General features: G+C 40.4%; 1 protein-coding gene across 3 annotated transcripts in view; it reads right to left on the minus strand.

The window, feature by feature from the left end:
- Nucleotides 1–2,261: 2,261 nt before the first annotated feature.
- The window catches only part of SEPTIN7 (septin 7), a 65,853-nt gene continuing 52,429 nt past the window's right edge, over nucleotides 2,262–15,685 (minus strand). For 2 of the 3 annotated variants that reach the window (XM_031045428.2, XM_031045429.2), the window contains exons 10-14: nucleotides 13,652–13,703; nucleotides 12,911–13,036; nucleotides 5,754–5,889; nucleotides 3,849–3,988; nucleotides 2,264–3,303 (exon numbers count right to left, since the gene is read on the minus strand). In XM_031045428.2, coding sequence (XP_030901288.1) covers nucleotides 3,264–3,303; nucleotides 3,849–3,988; nucleotides 5,754–5,889; nucleotides 12,911–13,036; nucleotides 13,652–13,703 — 494 coding nt within the window. In that variant the 3' untranslated portion in view covers nucleotides 2,264–3,263. Of the gene's footprint in view, nucleotides 3,304–3,848; nucleotides 3,989–5,753; nucleotides 5,890–12,910; nucleotides 13,037–13,651; nucleotides 13,704–15,685 lie in introns of all 3 variants that reach the window. The other variant, XM_031045430.2, reaches the window with a different exon arrangement.

The following is a 15,685-nucleotide window of genomic DNA, read 5'->3' on the forward strand; positions in this document are numbered from 1 at the left end:
TGTGCTGTGACAAAGCGACAGCCCTAAGGAGAAGGATGCAACCTCCTGACTCCCTCGGGACAAAGCCAAATGGCAGGAGGCAGGGGTAGGAAGGACGGTGCTTGGTGCATGGGCTGGAAAACAAGGAGCGGTTCGGTCTTTGTGACACATACATGAGGATATCTCTATTCCCAAGGCATCAGTGAGAGCCGCTCGAAGCTCTCAGCTTGAACCAGCAGGGAGGTAATATCCCTGACAGAACCCCCCAGGGGGAACGCAGCACCCATCAGGTGCAACAACCCACCAGCACCTGCAGGAGCACAGGAACCCTCTCAGCTGCCACTCTGCCTGGTGCCTCTCAGGACAAGGTGCAAACCTTGGAGGATAATGAGGACTGTGGCTGGCCACATCCTGAGCACCCAAAAGACAGAAAGGATTCCTGAAACTATGGATGAAGAACTCTAAGAAGTGCACAGGGAATTTTACCTCTGCAGGGAGACCAGAATCTCTTTTCCAGCTGGAAAACTAACGAAACCTATGATTGAGGTGACTTTCTCAAGCTCTCAGAGGCCTTTTCCAGCCAGGTGAAAGCCTGAATGGTGTCAGCCTAGCTCTCAGATTCAGCACCTTCACGTAAAGCCCTCCTCTTTGGGAGCAGTCAGTGTTGTGCTGGTGTTCTCGCACTGCTAAAGGCACAGAGCAGGGCTGGGCTGGAAAGAGGGTGAAATCCATTTATTCCTGAATTTTACCACCCTCTCCTCAGGAATTAGTGAACTCCAAATCAGCAGATTTCAAACTCCCCTGTGGCACTTTCCCCGGGAGAACCATGTGGATGGGACAAGTCTGGGGAAATTTAGCAGCTCCCGAAGTAGAGGAGTGAATTATTCTCAGGGTACCTAAAGGAGAAGTTCTTGAGAGCAGAAGAAGGATTCCTTTTACCTCTCGGTCATCTTGGCAAGGTCCAGAAACCTGTGCTGGTCCCTGTGATGTGACTGAATCTTCCATTTCCTTTCATTGGCTTCCATGATAGTTCTGGCCAGCAGACTAACTAGGGGGGAAGCCATAGGAATAACATTCCCTTATTAAAGCAAACCACAAGTTTTATCTTGAGTAATGAGCTGCAGCTGTGCCAGGGCAAGCTGAAAGCACATCACCTTCCTCAAAACCTGCCTCGGATGCACAAAGAATCTTAGCTGCCTCAGAGACCTCTCTGGGTGACAGCACGGGGGTGATGTATTACAGAAAGAGAACCAGCACTGCCTTTTCCTGTGTCAGTCACAAGTGTCTTCTCATGCCATTGCTCTAGAATGTGCTCCCTCATTCAGGCCACTTTACAAGGCTCATTAGAAGAGAACAGGGTGCAGCATGCAGGGGTTATTAGCACCAGGAATCCCAGCACACTTGCAGGTTCTCCCCTGTCACATAGGTGCCCTCCTGCATCCCCTCCTGCTCACACATGGATGCTCCAGGCAGCTGTGGATACCTGCTGAATGGACCAACCTGTTCTCATGCCTGTACATCCTGGTGAACAAAGAGAGGGAATCACCTTCTGCTTACTGAACTTCCCCACTGCTGTCCATAGCCAGAGGTGGACAAGAACCTGTATTAACAAGACATAGCAATGGGAAGGGGGCTTTGTTCCAGTATCAGCTGGTGGTTATACCCCTCTGAAGGCCTCTACCATTTTCACCAGCTCCAATCCCCTCCTGTGAGCAGAGACACCTTCCACTAGGGCAGGTAGTGCCAAACCCATCCAACCTGGCCTTGAACACTGCCAGGGATGGGGCAGGCACAGCATTTGCCATCTCCTTCAGGTACTTCTGTTAGTTTTGGTTGTTTCCAACCAAACCAGTCTGTGCTTTAAGATTCATTTTGGGGTTTAAACAGCTCAGTGCTGCTCACCTCCGGGTGCCCAGGGACTTGCTTGTCCTCCACTGGTCCAGTATTGTGCAGAAGCTCTGCTGCCCATTGCCCCAGATAGCGATTCTATGTGTTGTTAGCAAGCAGCCTCGCTAGCTACGCACAGACGGAGCAAGAGAGGACGTGAAGAGGGAGCTGGTGTGGAGGCTTGGTGCCCTCTGCTGGGCAAGACGGAGTCTTGCTTTGCCTCATCCAAGTACACTGGAACTGTGCTTCCCAACAATTCCCACAACGCGCAGGCATTTTCTCTGTCTTAAAACAATGCCAAATCCAAGACACAGGTCAACCCAGTCTGGAGAGAAGAGAGAAAGTTAGGAGAAGTATGTGGCTGTAATTCCTTCACAATTCCTGACACAGCAGCATCTTATACATCACAACATTGTTTATTATGTGACTTTTTACAATACAAACAAAAATACAGAAATGCAGTATATGAATACAGCTAAATGCGAAATGGTGATGTTTTTCTTGAGGCCATATTCCCATTTCTAATAAAAGAAAGAAAGACTGCACACAGGTAGAAACAGGTTGGTAGTTAACTCCACAATTTTGCCTAGAAATGACCTATAAATGCATTTTTCTGCTACTTACCATAAAATGTAAAAAGGGAGTTAAAGGAAAAGTTTTACTCACTGGTTCCTACCATACGAAAGAAGCTATATTCTATTTAGGAGGGCCAATATATGGAAAAGTATCTAAATTAAATGTTATTACAAAAAATGAAGCAGTAATGAGATCCTTCTGGCTAAAGAAGTTACTAAATGAGAATAGCATATATTTAAAGAATCCAAAACATAAAAGAGTTGTTATAAAAAGCTTAGGTGCACTGTAAGCCTACAACTTTCTTTTTTCCATGTGTACTTTTAAACAATGGAAGTGTCAAAAAATAGGGTCAACTGTGTTAGACTAAATTACATTATGGTATATGCTGCACTGAATGGAATTCTTGTATTATAATAGTACAGAAGCATTGTTTGCATCATATTATGGCAATTTATCCTCACTAAAAACTGTCTCAAGTCCTTGCAGTTTTTAATAACCTGTAAACTGTCAAACCACCAGAACATGATTGTACAACAGTAAAATGTACAATTTTGCATTAAAATGACATGTTTCTCCAAAAAAAAAAAAAGGAAAGACAAAAAAGGGTACTTAGAGCTGTTATGTTTCCAAGTACACAACAAACACCCCAGACAATTCAAGGCATCTCATTCTCCATCAAAATTAACAAGAATTTGTCATGCTGTTAAATCCATTACGATGGACACAACTGGTGCAAAATTGGTCAAACGGATCCAACAAACACTGATGTCCAGGCTGGTATATTGGCAACTAATACATAACTGGTGGTCAAAATGATGCATTTAAAATATCTTCCCTTTCTTCTTATTCTTTTCCAAGGTTCTAAAAGGGTAGATAAAAACAAAAGTTAAATAATGCATGCAGGCACTGACCTGTTTTTTTAAATACTAGTTGACACCTTTTAAAATAGTCATTTTATAAAGCGTTACTGGTTGCAATACAATACATGAAGCTTATTATGTACACATTAGATGTGCATGTTAACATGCAGTCAAGCAATGCATTTGTGTCTAGATTTCCCCTTCCAAGGACTAGGAGAATTAAATGGTTTCATCCTCAAAGCTTTAGCACTTTATCCATCAGAAGCCTGATTCAGTCTAGCTTTCAAATACAAACTTCCTTTTTTTTAGAGAGATCTAGCTCTATATGGGTACAGTGATTTTACAGATTGGAATCTGCAGCTAATCATGATCCCAACTGATGACACGTGCTCATCTGTAACCAAAAGCAGCTCAAGATTTTTCTTGGCTCTTCAGTGACTCTTTTAACCACCTCTGACCATGACTGCCGAAGAAACTGCTTTTCAGACAGGACATTTACTGACAACAGCAGGACAAGACTCCAACGTCACAGAAAGGAAGCATTACCTGGAAGAATTCTGTTGTTCCAAAATACGTTGCTGAGCTTCCCAGTTGGCTTTCTCATCCTCAAACTGGCGACGCTTCTCCTCCAACTCTTTGTGTTGTGCCTCCAAACTCTTTTTCATTTGCTCATGGCGTCGTTGCAGCTATACAGGAAGTTATGAACAGCATCAGTAAGTGCAGAAAACACAGCAACTTTTGGAGCTGGAGTAATAAACAGTTATACCAATGCACGAAAATACAGTACTGTATCTCCTCTTCAGAGAAAGTAACTCTCAGACCAAACCTCTAAGGTTATAGATACTGCCAATAGCAGAAACAAAAGAGACGTTAATCCTATAGCCTCTCTTTACAGTTAACAGAAAACACCCCAAATGCTGCCCAAGTTACAAACTGGAGTTGTAAGCAGCTACATGTGGCAAGCAAAGGACATTTAAGAACACTTTGGTATTTGATGCAACTGGTAAGAAGCAAGTTGCAGAGCATACAAGTATCAGTAATGCATAAATCAGCAGCATCTCCGACTTTACCAGGGGAAAAAAAAAAACCAGACACTAGTTTCACCCTATAGTGTTATGGAGCTACTTGGGTAGCCATTATTATGAAGTGGGTTAATTTATTCATTAATTAAATGAGTTATTATTAATATTATTGCAGTGAACTGCCTGCACTGCTAGAAGAGTAGAAGTCTCTCCTGCAAGTTGACAGGACAGACTGACAACCAAATGGGCTGCATGTGAGAACAGATACTCAGGAAAAGTGGTATCTTCTGTGTGGTCTAACATGTTTCTGAATCAAATCAAACTCCCTCTTTCCTTACTCTCTTGAAAGTCATGCACAAACCCTTCTAAACATATTTCCTTTTACAGATGAGGCAGTAATATGAAAAACAAAAGGACAGATTTATGCGTGTTTGGTTTTCGTGTAATGAGGAGTATGGAGGCCAGAAGTATAAATGGGTTCATAAAGGTTCAAGACAGAAATTGAGGAAGGATATATCAAGTGACTAATTAAACACTGCGGTCCAGATAAAGCACCAAGATTTTAAATGCTCAGGTTGCTCAGGAGTGTCCCTATCTATTTCCTTCTCCAAAAGAAAAAAACCCAACTAAATCATCTAGATTGATTTTGTCCTCTGATCCAGGATGCCTCGGCTCCTTATAGTGCTTAAGCTGCCAAGTGTTTAACTACCTCTCCAAGTTTCCTCACTTTCCCCCAGATTTGGAGCCAAACTTTCTTTAGGAACTTCTCTCTTTGGCTTCTTACGAGAAGCTGCCCTCCTAAAACTTACAACTCATTTTCTATTGAAATCTAATTTTATATGTTTAACAGGAGCTGCTTGAAGCACAGGAAAACCACTTTCATCGTGAGGATTTCCCCTGGAGATGACAGGAATTAAAACAGGAAATATTTTAATAATTTAATAAAAACCTTATGTTCAAGTGACACCAAAACACTGACAATAACATATCCCCCTTTCTTAGCCTAGAAACTCTCATGTAGATGATCTCTTATCAACATCTTAGCAAATTCCTGACATGCTTTCTTAACATGCAAAGCAAATTCTCATTACTACATTGGCTTATGTAAATCATGAAACTCCCAAGGACATCTTAAAGCACGTGGAAGGAAACAGGCATAAAAAGAAAATTAAGGAGTATTTTATCATACTGTGACAGTGAAAATAAAAAGACAATGCATGTGAACATGAAAATTACATTTAAAGTTTGGGTTTATACCATTCCAGCAATGACAGCAAGCTGACAAAGAATAACTGAGCTGTCTTCAGTCCCAGAACCTAAGCTTGGAATCAGTTCCTAGACAGATGCTACGTTGTAAAGTCTTGGCAAAGAGAGTCATCCCTACACTTGTTCAGCCTCTGCATATGGGGGTTTAAGACGTTTTCATTACCTCAGCCTCAGAGTCCTTCAGTTTCTGAACTTTCTCTTTGACTTTCATATCAAACACCTGCTCCATCTCCATTTCCATTTTCTTCATCTTGGCTACATGCTCCCTCCTTTCCTCCTCCATCTGTGCCAACGGGCTCCTGCCACAAATCCAGAAGAACAAGATAGGTAAGAACCACCTTTTTTTTTGCCTCTGTTACATTAGGGCATCTGTAAAAAACACGATCAAGATGCTGAAGCATTAAGGTAATTAACACCACCGTATGCACTGCTAACTTCAACTCAACTTGCATTATTATCTCATTCTTATGTTCAGTTAAGCTTTCATCAAAAAGACATTTCATATGGCATCTTTTCCTCCCCCGCAGTTCTTTTACATTATATTTAGGCTAATAAACTCCTGACTTTTTGTCTTTAGTAGAACCTGGTCATGGGAAGAGAGGAAATCAAAGTTACAACCCCCCAGAATTAACATGTTCCAAGTGATCTTAAGGCATCTTTTTCCTTCCAGTTCAAATAAAAACAAAATTTAATGGACATAATAAATATCTAAAGAGCACTGCAGACAAAAGATCCATTTCCTCTCTAAATCTTCACTATTCAAAGTGAGCCCAAGAGTAAGTTACACATTACACCTGTGCTGAACACTGTGGTCATACTTTTGTAGTGATAGCAACTTTGGGCAACTGAACATCAGTAATTCATGACAGTGTCAGATGGAAGATTTCCCTCTAGAAAGCTATCAATAAATTTAACCTATAAAAATAATGCTCATTATTTATTATTTTCTCTATATACATTATAGTAACTGCTTTCCTGGATTTCACTAGATTCTTAAAGCTGTATAAGCCCTCTAATCCACATGATGGTGCTACAGGTTCTAAACAGCAAGTTTCATACTAGATGTCCAACAGAATAGAATAGGATGATTTTAATCCTGTAATGATTGCTACACAGCCTTGTAAGAACTTTTTGCTGTCCAACAAAGATCAAAACAAACCACTGGCTTCTTGTTGCAGTTTTGAAGATGTGTGGCTTTAAATGAAGAAGAACTGAATGTGTTTGGAAGTGTTGCAATCAGCCAGCAGAGGATATCTACTGCAATGTATGCAAAAGTCACTCAGACCAGAAAAATGCAAAATCTAAACCCTATAAAAAACAGTATTTTCATTTTAATTTCTTTAAAATACTCAATCAAAACAAACAAACAGAAAAAAGACAAAACCCCATCACAACCAAACCCCAAACTGTTCTGCTTCAAATCATGCAGAGAAAGTACTCTAAAAAGAAAAAGGAACTGACTTAACTTTCAGCAATGACTGAAACATAATTAACAACATCTACTTTGATTCAGATTTTGCCATTTATCCTTAAATGAAAGCAGGTTATATATCAAACACACGGTCAACATCTGGTTCATTATTTATGTCTCATTTTATCCTTCCTGCTTGCCCATTTTCACTAACTACCCACATCTAAAAGTAACCAACACCATATAAACTCAAGGCTGTGCAAACTTTTCCCTCCAGTACCAGCTCTTTTAAGGTGACAACTGGTGCGGGGCAAGAAGGAACCAAAACAAAAGTTAAACACAGGTAAAGTACAACACTACATGCAAATAAGAAGTGAATGAAAGAAGTGGTGAGTAGCAGTCTGTGGAAGAGGACCAGCTGTCAACACCAGGCTATTGTTACCTTTCAGGAGTGTGAAGTTCTCACATGTCCTGCTCTTCAAAAATTAACCTAGGAAGTAGACCTGAGTACTGAGGAATTGTTGCTGCAGTTCCTACAGACTTGAGAGACCATGAATGTCCTTCTGCTGGCAACCTAATAATCTAACAGGGATGTGGCAGAATCGCAGAACAGTGTGGGTTGGAAGGAAGCTTCAAAGATACCTTGTCCAGCTCCCCTGCAATGGGCAGGGACATCTGGGTCTACATCGGGTTGCTCAGAACCACATCCAGCCTGGCTTGAATGTCTCCAGCAAAGGGGCATCCACCACCCCTCTGGGTAACCTGTGCCAGTGTTCTATCACCTTCATTGTAAAAAAGTTCTCCATTACATCCAGCCTGAATCTTCTCTCTTTTAGTTTAAAACCATTACCCTGTGGCAACATGCCCTGCTAAAAAGTCTCTCCCCATCTTTCTTATAGGCCCCTTTTAAGTACTGAGAAAGGCCACAGTATGGTCTCCCTGAAGTCTCCTCTTCCCTAGGCTGAACAATCCCAACTCTCTCAGCCTTTTGAGCTGTATTTGACCAAGGGTAAAATTCAGTCTGCACAGAAAACCTGAGTAAAAAGCGAGCATTTACAGCTGAGAGTTTCACAACGTAGGTCCCAACTGAGTTTTGCTAGGTCTTAGGTATGTGACGTGGGTAAAAGCACATCATCCTGTACCGCAGGACAAAATTACAGATGGGATTTGAACAAAGACAGCTGAAGGAAAAAACCCTAAGATGTAAACCTTCTACCTGATTTAAGAGGATGCACGTTTAAACAGCCAGGTCAGCCTGCAGAAATTAAACATTATTCTACATATGTGCAAAGCAGAACCTCTGCAAACCAGCAATAAGATAAAAGCACGGCCAGAAAAGATTAAAGTAACTAATACCACAATACAACAAAGAGTTGTACATTTACAAGCAAGGAGGAAAATTCCACTAATTCTTTATAAGCATCTATATAAAGGTGATGGAGCTATGGAGAAACTGGGGGTATTCCATCATTTATGCACTTACACTTACTCTTGAGATTAGACCAAATTCGTCATGAAGCTCAACTAGAAGGTTTCTAGCGGATGGGTTTTTACAGAGATTTGTCACTGAAAGTATTTACAAATTCCTAAAGATTACATTAGCACAGCTTTAATGCTCTGGGGGTGTGAAGAGGAGGGGAAACCGATTCCAAGAACGGGATAACAGGAAACTGTTTGAAATTGGAAGCACTAAATAGTGAAATCTTTGTTGTGTTCAGAAATCTGTTCTTTAAGGTGGCTGAGAAAATTTAAATGACCACTTACATGCCTTCAACTGTGTCAAATCTAAAAACCAAAGAATACAGAGGCTTAGCTTAGCAGGCTTAAATCAAACCACAAACCAAAAAGCAGTACTTTACAAACTAAACCCATTAGTAATAGATTCCTAAAGGTAATTATGTGCTCCCCCAAAAGTCAATTTGTCCATAGTAAATGTAAAGACTGTTAGGTAAAGCTTGTTATATTTATTCCAAATAAAAGTTAGTAAATCACTACCCCATGTAAATATCAAGGCAGGTTTGATGTGCAGGTACTTCCAGGAAGAGTTTTCCTAGAACATACACACTTTTAAAGTGATATTAAATCTTTTAGTGACACATGAACAACCACTTGCTCTAAACAAGTTTTTGGAAACCATTGTTGTATTGATGTTTACCTGTTCATTTAAGATATAACCAAAATATAATATTATGATAATATTAAATATACTATTAAAATATTATCATCTACTATAGGACATTGTGGTAGAACCCATATATGTTCTAGTGCTACAAAAAGAGCACTAGGCTTCAATGGCCAGTGGAGGTCTGCAGAAGATTTGGCTGCAGTGGCACCTCCCTAGACCATGATGCTTAACCTCAGCACACCTTGAGCTAGCATTTCATTAACACTATGAGAGGAGGGGAGGGGAGAGAAGGGAAGCCTCCTGAAGATCCTGATCACAATTCTCACCATATAGTATGATAAGCTTAACATCAGAACCATTTCACAGGATTTGCTAAGAATATAGGCAAAAGAAAATAGAACTCCAGACTAGCTTGGTTGGAGGGGGACCTTAAAGCTCATCTAGTTCATGCTACGGGCAGGGACCCCTTCCACTAGAGCAGCTGCTCCAAGCCCCTGTGTCCAACCTGGCCTTGAGCACTGCCAGGGATGGGGCAGCCACAGCTTCTCTGGGCACCCTGTGCCAGCGCCTCAGCACCCTCACAGGGAACAGCTTCTGCCTCAGAGCTCAGCTCAGTCTCCCCTCAGGCAGGTTCAAGCCATTCCCCTACAGGCCCTTGTCCAAAGCTGCTCTACAGGCACTGGAGCTGCTCTCAGGTCTCCCCTTAAGGAGTCTTCTCCAGCCTGAACATCCTTCTAGCTGCTTAACTTAAACACAAGAAGGCCCTATGCATTGTGCTTTTTGTCACCCTGTGTAACAGGTTATTGAATAGCTCGCTAGATGGTTATGGCTCATCTTGACATTGTACAATACGACTTTCAATAAAATAAGGTTTTCCTTTTAAGCTCACTGAAGACAACAGCTTCATACAGCAAACAGAAAAGATTTCTACAAATTAAAAAACGTACATTTCAGAGTAAATGCCAATCTGCCCACATGTATGAAATTACAATTACCACCTAGATTGAAGAAACAAGCTACCCATATATGTGAAGGTTACCCTCAACATTTTATTGTCTTAATGGTCTGGCTGTTGAAAATTTGAAGAAATCAGATACTAAACCTAAAACACAAAAGAAGTTACAGAATCATGGGAAATACCTGCTTTGGATTGCTCTTAGGTTAACAAGTTACCTGTAGAAGAGACAACTGCAAGTTTCACCAAACCAAAGGAGACAAATCAGAGAGAAAATAAGCAACTGGACAGAAAAAACTGCTTCAATTCATCCCCAGTGTATGAGCAAACCTTGTAGCACATTCTCCTGTTTGTTTTCATGCTTGCGTTTTTGTGCAAATATGTGACCAGTTGCATGAGAACAAAAATTTGCTAAGATCGTAAAAATACAGCTGTTTTCAAGGTACAAAAGGTCAAGTCTCCAACAGCTGCCAGCAAGAGATGCTTCTGGAAAAGTGCAAGAACTGCTGCATGTACATCTCCTCTTACATCTACCCTTCCAGCTTACAAAAGAACGGCAGCTCAGGAGTTTCCAGAGCCAGAGGTTGTATCTGTGTTTAGCAGAATGCTTGCAACACCACCGGATAGCATCAGAGCATGCCTCTGGTCTCATCCAGGATCTGCCTCCTTTGAAAGAATTGAATTTCTAGAGGCCAAGTCAAATATTGCCCCATTTTGAAACACAGACACTTCATGCAAAAGGAAAGCAGGCAAGCAAAAAATTGCTATGGGGATATACAGATGAACTGTTAGTATTTGTTCTTCCCTCTTTCGGTTCATTTCCAGGAAGACACATGGTGGTTAGGAAAATTCCTGCTGTGCTGCTTCAACCATGCTAGATTCAGCACTGTGAAAATGCACTAAAGCCAAGAAAATTGCTGCAACTCCACATACGGATAAGGTAACAAGACAAGAATAGCTTGAGCTGCTTCATAAGCAGTATATGTGCTCAATCTTACGTATCTACTTATCAAACGTTTGGAGGAACAAGCTTTCAGGAAAAGGTTCAAAGTTATTTCTTCCAAGTTTGCAATAGATTTGGCCACCTTTCAAGCAGCTGAATCAAACCAGCTGTGATCATTTATTTCTTCTCTGCAAAAGGATAAAAAGAAGAGCTGGCAGCTCAAAGCTCCAGTTTGTATTTATTCACCTGAGCTTCAGCACTGCAGTGTTCTCTTGTGGAGGAAAGTGTTCCAAAAGGCACAGTTACCTGGAAGTATTCAGGTGGGATAGCACAGTGATCTGAGATGGCAGAAAATGCTTCAGAAAGAGGAATTCCAGACCCTTTTAGTGTAAATTCTAGCTAAAAAAGAAATCTCAGCAATGCTCTCAGCAACTGATGGAAGGTTTGGGGGGAAGGAAAGAGAATGAAGGACATGAAACTAGTTTTGAAACCTTCTGGTATAAATTTATACAGAAATGCATCTTGCTATGTTTGCAATATGGGAATAAAAGGTCATTAAAAAGTAAATCACTGCATTGCTCTTTTTAAGCTGAATGCAGAATAACTAATCCTTACGTGGACTAAGTTTGTAGCTGCAGGCTAACACTAAACTAAGCATGCACAAAAGAAGAAAAGGCTAAAGTGTCACCACTAAATATAAGATAGCAAGAAACATGACAGGAAGAAGTAACCTCTATATTATGGATATACATATATATATATTCTTTTCAACACCTGAGGAGTTGATGTAACCAACATGTACTATTCTATTTCTTGTCAATGCTCAGCAGGGACGTCTTGTGTAGGCTTACACTGGATGAAGCTAAATTGTGTCCAGTCCAATCATTCCTTCACAGTCACTTTCAAAGCATTAAGACAATGTAGAATAGACACTCCTGTACAGAAATGGCTTTGTGGATGTCATATGGATGGGAATAGCAGATGCTCCCATCTAATTTCAAGGATCTCTTTCAGGAAGAACAGCTGTAATTTGGCATACTGTTAGCTGAGCAGAATATTTTGGTTGTGAAATTTCTGTACAGAAAAGAGTATCACTATTATTTCATCACTAATTATTGTTGATATGGGCGATCCATGCAGAGCAGGAAAAGTATTTCAATTTAAAAGTGTAGCTATTCTCAATCAGCAGCATATAATGTAGAATAGAGTTGAGCCTACTTTTAAATCTTGCAATAACTTCACCAGGCTGGCAAACAACTTCCTGTCAAAAGCAATTCAAATAACATATGAGGGTTAAAACAAAGAAGTAACAAACAAAAAACCCTCTGCATTGCAACTCTCCTCTCACAAAAGATAAAGATGTTGTAATCATTTCCCTGCCATGATAAGCAACCATAGAAGTAGCCAGGGCAGCACTTCAAAGATGACAGTAGCAGGTCTGGATTTTCCAAGTTACTGAACAGATATTAACCCATTCTTGTCAAAATTATCCCTGACACTTACTATTGAGCAATCATACCAAAAAAAGCAATAATCCCAAAAACAGTATATAAACCAAACCAGAAACACTAATGAACAAGGATTCTCTTTAGAACTGAATCTAACTAAGCCCCAGTTATTTAACATGTTCAGTTAAACTAGTGTGAATGCTTGTGAACAGAAGAAAAAAAAGAAAAGCCATAAGGAAACAGGAGTATACTGTCTGAACAGGAGTGTACTGTCTGAAAATAGACCAGAACACAGGGAAGACTGGAACAGAAATGCAAATAACTCTTTCCTCCTAAAATATAGTAGAAAAATCCCACCACACATACACAAAAACAACCAAGTGACCAAAAACCAGAGCAAAAAGATTCAAGTGCAATACAACCTTCACAAGAACTTACTTTGTTAGCTGCCCTTTGTTTTTGTTGTTGTCAACACCATTGTATGTAACAGCTGCCAGTTTTCTGCTTCTGTAGTTCTCGTAATGTACATTGTTAGTGACATCCTTCAGGTCCTGCATATGAGTTCTGTCAATAAGAGTCACTTATCAGCTTAGTGCACAAATACAGTGAAAAACATAAGTCCATGCTCAATGTGCAGATTCATTTAATTCAATTATATCCCTCCATTAATGTCCCATTTCCTACAGTGTTGTCATTCTGCTATTTGGAGCTGTCAGGACAACACAGTCACAGAAACACCAGATTAGTTTTGCACTGAACTGTCTCCAGTTTGCAATGCCCCAAACATTCACTTACAGATCCAGTCTTTGGAAAAATTGAGTTCTGTGGATAAACTTGCAAAGATTTGCAGAGCAGATACAAAACCTGTGTATTCCTACTGTAGCAGGTGCATCAAAGCATGTCAGGCAATAACAAACAAGCCAAAACTTGCCAGTTTCTATCAACTTGCGTTCCTACGGTTCATTACAGTTTTCAAGAAGAATGAGTACTCAGAATATAAAGAGAGCTGTTTAAAAAAGTCATCACCACCACCACATGCTAAATGTGTGGTTAAACAACATCAAGTATAAGACACGGGGATTAATGCCAGCTCAACAGCTCAAACCCTTTTTTCCTCCAACATACGACTTCCAATCTCTCAGACATACTAGAAAATATATTACCTGTTATGTTGCTTACCTTATCAACATGTTCCTCAGAATTGTGAAGTCACAGTGTTCACCATTTTCAACTGCAAAGAGAGGTAAAGATTTGTTGAGATGCCAACCAAGCCTTAGGCAGAGCTAAGGCTTTTAGATGTCACCCACTGCCTGTGTTCACTCCAACAACAGATTACTTCCAGCCTTTCCTTACTAAAACAGGATGCATGTTAACCATACGGAGGCACTGACAATATAACTAGATCAATGCATCCTACCAGCAGTTCCTATGCTTCCCTAAGCCATACTGGCAAACTGAGCTACAAGTCAGTGCAGCAGAATAAGCTACTGCAACAGACACAGTTTTGCCTGTTAAACTAACTTTGGAGGACCTCGGGAGGCCCTGCCAGCACAGCTGTATAAGGATCAGACCCTAACTGAAGATGCCAGTCTAGATTCAGCTATATCCATACCTCTAAACAACAGGCTTAACACAATCTGGTTTCCCTGCTCTGTCAAATGGGCTTCTAAAGTCTTCATTTTAATTTTAACTTGGATTTAGTTCTTTAAGTACAGGAAGGTTGTATATTTCATTTGATGCAGCTGTCATTAGATGCCACTTACTCCACTGTGCCTATCATTCACTGCTGTAGAAGAGACTGATGCTGACTGGCACTTCCCTGATAGACAATGAGACAACCCTGAAGAGAAATGCCAACACAGAAGAAAGGCATGAGGCAGGTTCCAGTGTGCCCCTGAAGTAGAGATAGACATTTTAAAGGGAAGAAGGAATTAAAACAGGATGAAGAAATTAAAATAAGCCAAGTAAGCTCAGTGAATCCTACAGAACAATAAAGCACGCAGCCTCTTCATGTGCCCATCTCGCATCTGCACTCCTGCAATATTTTACCCCATGGTTTTACATAAGCTGGTAAGCTCTGCTCAGCCAGTACACAAAGTCAGTGAGTGCCAAAGCAGCATCATCTGTGAGTATAGTCTGTCCTTAGCTGACAGACTCAAAGAGGTTCCTTTTAGTTAGGCCACTTCCAAAAGTTGCACAACTGCATGAACATGAAACATTTGTGAAGTTTGTTTTAAAATAAAGAAAAGCAGCAGCATTTTGTACCTCTCCAAAATGCCAACACAAGGGCCTTAAATAAAGCTTGATCCTTTCTGGCACGGCTGGTTCTTACTTCCTGCCAAACCCCATTTCCTGCCAGACACACACTTCAAAGTGCTACAGCATTTGTGTTTAAAGCACTGGTCCATACACTGCTTGTTGCTTGAGCTGGGCTTCTTTTTGTCTATTTTACACTATTTATTCTCTAATTTATACTCTATTTACTAATTTATACTCTAGTGCCCTCGGAAGGCAGAGATTTTCAGAAAACAAAAAATCTTCTGTTTTAAATGCACGTATACTGCAAAGAAGTAGTTTAATGATCATGAAAAAAAACAGTTTAACAGTGATTGTTTCACTATACAGCATGGTGTATCCTTTGGTAGGATGGTAAAAAAAGGTTTAATGCCATCTGCCAACTGAAATCAGCAAGCAGCACTATAGCACAAGCAATGGCTGCCAGAAGAACAGGTAGTTATTGTCAGGCCTCTAGGAAGCGCAGGAGTTGAGTTTTAAGTAAGTTTTAACTTAAAATAAGTATTCAACTCATTCCCAGGTATCTTCCTGTTGCTACATCCTAGTAATTAAGATTCAGAATTTTGGAGAAGAAAAATCCCCAGTTATTCCAGAAACTTTAAACTATTCAAGCCATCAAACTACCATTTATAATGTGAGTATTCTAGAAAGAAGAATGCAAGAAACATAGTTTTTTATATGAAGACAATTAAAAGAATGCTAGCAAATAGTGTAATACAAGCCTCATCAACTGCAGTAAGTTACTACAGGCTTAACAATTCCACACTGAGGCTTCAACAGGAATCTGGTTGCAAAGTTACACATTCCTTAAGCTTTACCTTGTTCCCAGGCTGTCAGAATAACAAAATCATATATTCAGCAACTTTCCAGAGCAAAGTACATTCAAATTAAGCATTCTGAACAATTCAAACACAGACT

The sequence above is a fragment of the Melopsittacus undulatus genome, chromosome 1 (genome assembly GCF_012275295.1).
Source record: "Melopsittacus undulatus isolate bMelUnd1 chromosome 1, bMelUnd1.mat.Z, whole genome shotgun sequence".
NCBI lineage: Eukaryota > Metazoa > Chordata > Aves > Psittaciformes > Psittaculidae > Melopsittacus > Melopsittacus undulatus.